General features: G+C 42.0%; 1 protein-coding gene across 1 annotated transcript in view; it reads right to left on the reverse strand.

Annotated features, from left to right (window-relative positions):
- IL1RL1 (interleukin 1 receptor like 1) overlaps window positions 1-4744 on the reverse strand; it is a 52153-nt gene that overhangs the window by 26963 nt on the left and 20446 nt on the right. Inside the window, 2 exon segments of the mRNA XM_019525656.1 lie at window positions 10-186; window positions 3204-3272. Of these exon segments, the coding sequence (XP_019381201.1) occupies window positions 10-186; window positions 3204-3272 (246 nt within the window).

A 4744-nucleotide genomic window follows, 5' to 3' on the forward strand; every position in this document is an offset into this window, starting at 1 on the left:
GAAAGGTACCACTTGTATAATAGAAAAATAATTTCACACAATACTGTGCTTACCTGTGATAGTCTTCCTGAAACCTTAAAGGATCTAAATATTTAGCTTGCAAGTCATCAACATCCCAAGTGACAACTTCTACATTTTGGTTTCCAATCCCCAGAAAAGCTTTACAGTGAATGTTCACAGGGGCACCTGAACAAGAGAAAAAAGGGTGGTAGGTATTCCCAGATACAATGTAAAAGTAACTTTTGTTAACTCAAAAAATCCTTTTATGCATGTCCCTACATCAGCCCTCAAGCTTCCCTTAACATTTCTCTCCAATCCACAAGCTTAACTCTAAAAACTGTATGGATATAAGAAACAGAATTGGAAACAGAAAAGAGTGAGAAGTATTTCCAAGTTACAAGGAGAATACACCTGTGGCTATCTGTGGTCATCTGAAACAGATTATAGAAAAACTACATGAGCATGAAGATAATGCAGATTGATAATATGTAGGAATCAAACAGATTAGTCTACTTTTGAGGGAACTTAAGAAAAAAACTCATTTACACAAAAACTTGCATTAAAACATCAGTTTTAATTCAAAGCACCTTTGCTATTTCAGGCAAGTCTGTGCGTAGATACTTCTTTTGGAAGAAGACTATACTGATTTGATTTTGCTAAATAAATTATCCCAAACAAAAGTGAAATAGGAATTATTTATTCTCAGAAATGAGTCATTGTATCTGGCACCAAAATAATAAAGGCATAGATTAAAACCAGTTTCATTACTGTCATGCAAATCTGTACCTATACACAAAATTAAGGTTATGAATCTCATGCAGATAAGAAAAAGGAAAATTCCAGCACTTCAACAATCAGGGAACAATATATTTATTAGAGCAAAAAATGTGGGATGTTAAGTTTCTATAAGTAAATTTAGAGCTTTGAAAAGGTACAAGCTTATTTGATATCCGATAAAGCAGGGTGAAACCCAACTAGAAACAAAGTACTGCTTCTCTCATTTGAGGGAGATTAAAGATCAACTAATTCTGTGGAACAAATGAAGAACAGTTAAAAACCAAAACCAGGAATGCAAATGACAAGTTTAATACAGATAAGCCAGCTAGGGACACTGAGCAGAGAACACTGGACACTGCCCACTGCAGCCAGTACAATTTAAATGCATTAAATTGACAGTCCTGGACAGTAAAATCTGTTTGCTCAGATCTGGCTGTATGAAAATTGCAATCTGTGCTCAGACTAGGCACATCTACACATATGCTTTAATGTACAGTAACCGATTTTACCGTGCATTAAAACGTCACGTAAAAAAGCATACAATTAGGCAAATGTTCAGTAAAATAGGCTATTGCACATTAAGCACCACTTAAAAACCATGCACATTCGCTACTACACATTAAGGCAGCCTAATGCACATTTCTTTAGTACCTCAGGGCACCTGTATACAAGTGCGGAGGCTGCTCTATTGTCCTGGAATTGCAGTGCGTTGGAATTGCCATACTCCGGCAACCTCCTGCATCTTGTGTATCAGTGTCCACTTAAAAATGGAAGCAGAGACACATGAACTGAAGCTTAAATGAGCTTTAGATCAAGCACCCCCACCACCATTTTTGAGCGCAGGGACGCTGATACAGGAGATGCAGTGACACTTTAATTGGAGCAGTTCTTGGAGCTGCTCTAATTAGAGCACTGCCCCCCTCCCGACTCCACCCCCACAGCACTTGTAAAAGTGCCCTCACATTGAAACTACTAAATGTAACGGGCATTAGAAAAAGCACTTTAATGTACGTGTAGATGTGCCCACTGTGTCCAGTGTGCCAAATGATGATCAGGAAGGAGCACCCTTAGCTACGAGAAGAGAACTTTGTTTACATGGTCATCCCCCACCTGCCTGAAGTTATGCACACAACACATTTACCCTGCTGTAAATGTAAAATGCATACATGATGTTCATCTCCACATAGGTGGAAGTCACTCTATTCTAAGGTAAAGGTTCCCCTCAGGAAGTCAGGAGTAACAACTGCATTTTTTCACATGCACTATACACCTTTATTTTCCCCAAATTAGGCTGCTGGATATTGGCGTGTGCATTATAAGGGTGGAAATATAATAATAGGTACTGCCTCTGGGAGAAGAGGCTAAGAGAAAGTAATGCTGCAGTGCTACATGTGAGGCTCACTAGCTGCTGGCTATGGACATTTTGTCTTTCCCCAGATGAGCTACAGAAGCTGCTATTTAGTTAACTTACTGCTACTTGCCAGCATTTTCAAGCAAAGATCTTTTTAGTGTATTCTTGACGTACTACCCAAGCTGTTTACTGTGCAGTTGACTAAATAACTGCACAGTGAATGTCTCAGTATATGCACACGCATCCCTATTAGGGCTCACAGAACTAATAAACAGTACACCAGAGTAGTACTTGTAAATAAAAGTACTATCTTGATGAAGAGTGTTTTACTCCACAACAGTGCACATGTAGACGCTGCCCTGGCTGGCTGGGGCACAAGGATGCTTCAGTGCCAAGGCTGGCTAGCCCCGTGATGAAGTACCCTCATGCCCCAGGCAGCCCCTCTGCAGTACATTGAGCCAGGTCAAAGAAGCCCCAGGCTGGCAGACTGACCCCTCGGCCCCCCTGCCAGCTATGGTTGCTGTGACCTGGCTTAATGTGCTACAGTCCAGGCATACGTGCAGATGTGTGCTCGGTCTTCCAAAAACAAAGTGCCCGTCTTATTTTGGGCGTGTTGTATGCAAGAAAATGCAGTATGTCCCATTGTAAAATGTATAGTTGATCAGAGATTGCACATCCACAGCTGTAGCTATTTTCAGACACAGGTAAAGTTTGTTCAATTCAGTCAGGCTATTGCTTAGTCCCGTACCATTTCATGATAAAGTGGAATAATATCTACCTCTGGAAAGCCATGTTTTTCCCAGTACAAACACTGGTGTAATTTACACTGGTGTACAAAACCATAATGTGCTAATTCATCATTTGTCTACACCTAAAACTGGTAGATGGCTGATATTAATGCTGAAACAGGCAAAAGACATCTAACCCTTTGCTCAAACTCAAGCTAATAAAAATTCTAGTGAAAAAAAACCTAGTGAAAAATCCTATACTTACTAATCCTGTTATCAGTTCTTAAACTATCCAACCAGCTACAGAAAATCATTTAAAAATTATTATGAAGATTGCATGTACTTACCGAGCACTACTTTTATTACATCATTATCTCCTGGAAATATAATATGAGGAGATTTAGGTTCAGAGATGTCTTATAAATTAAGGTAGGGAGAGAAAGGAAAACAAGGATTAGTATACTGTCAAAAGGTGATTTACAATACTAGCTACTACTACCACTGCTTTAGAAGCTTACAATCAAGCTATCCTGTGGTAGATTTGGCATTTATTAGAATTAACTGATTTTCCTGCTATGACTAAATATGTTTTGGAAATATGTGAATTTGTATGACATGTATTCATTGTTAGGTTTTTTTAATTGCTTACATTTTGAACAGGGGGAGAAAAGAAAGGATTTTTTTCCCCCACAAAGGACGTTGTTTCAGCTGAGGGGTTGCCATACCTATGACTTGCAATGCCACAAAACAGGCAGCACAGTGGCAGATAGGGCAGGGAGCAGAAAGCAGAGCAGAGCCGGGGAAGAGTATTGGAGTGGCACCTGAGATGGTGCATGGCTAATTTATGGCACTTCTTCCCCCCACCTCCTCCCACTCTTTTAGTTAGCTAGTAAAAAGAAACAATTATATTAATACGCTACCATGCTTTCTCAGACAGTTATGTTATTCTTTAACTTAATTTAATGTTTTAAAAAGAATGGGAATCCTTCAGCATTTGATGCTTACAGATTTATAGGCCTAAATTTTCAGATGTGCAATACTACCTGTATAGAGCTACTTATCCCTGAATTAGATGTCCAGGGTTGCCTGTACATGATTGCGGAGGCTGCTCCAATGTGCTGTAATTATAGCACATTGGAACAGACTCAATTAATCAAGTCTGCCAGAGCATGGTAATTCCTGTGGTCCAACAGCCTCCCACGTCTCGTGTATCAGGATGCATGCTGTTCAAAATGGCAGTGGCAGCACTTGAACTAAAGCTCATTGAACAAGCTTTAGTTCAAGCACCCCCACCACTGGTTCTAAGTGTAACAGGCTTGTCTTTTGGAGCTTGGGTTGAGTCCCAGGCTAGAAATCTTGCTGTTTTGATTGGTGGAGCTCATCCCCCAATCAGGAGGCAGCAAGAGGAGTTCAGTCACACCCCTTTCCTGAGGGGAGGGGCAGAGGAGTTCCCTCCCCAACCCCCGTGGACCTGATTGAAGACTGCAACACTCAGGTCTGGAAGACTTCAGGGGCGGAGCCCTGGAGCGTATAAAAGGAGCTGTGTGCCCAGCATGAGGGAAGCAGATCTGGGAGTAAGAAGAGAGAAGAGCGGGGCTTCGAAGACCTGAGGAGAGCTGCTCAGCAGGGTGAAGCAGTAGTCCAGAAGTGCCCCTCAAGACTTCCACCAGTGGGGAACAGCGGATAGCTCCAGGAACTAGGCTCTCGGTGTGCAGCACGGCACACGGTGTCCAGACCCTGGGAGCTGCATGAGGCAGCTCGTGTCTGTAACCTCTGGTGTGCAGCCAGAGACACAGTGTACAGGACAGTGCATGGAGTAGGACCTTTGGAGCGCTTGGGTGGCTCAGGTCCTCAACCCCCGGAACAAGGCCGGGAGCTCGGTGCAGGA

Source organism: Gavialis gangeticus, unplaced genomic scaffold, assembly GCF_001723915.1.
Source record: "Gavialis gangeticus isolate Ggan-Ray unplaced genomic scaffold, GavGan_comp1, whole genome shotgun sequence".
Classification (NCBI taxonomy): Eukaryota; Metazoa; Chordata; order Crocodylia; family Gavialidae; genus Gavialis; species Gavialis gangeticus.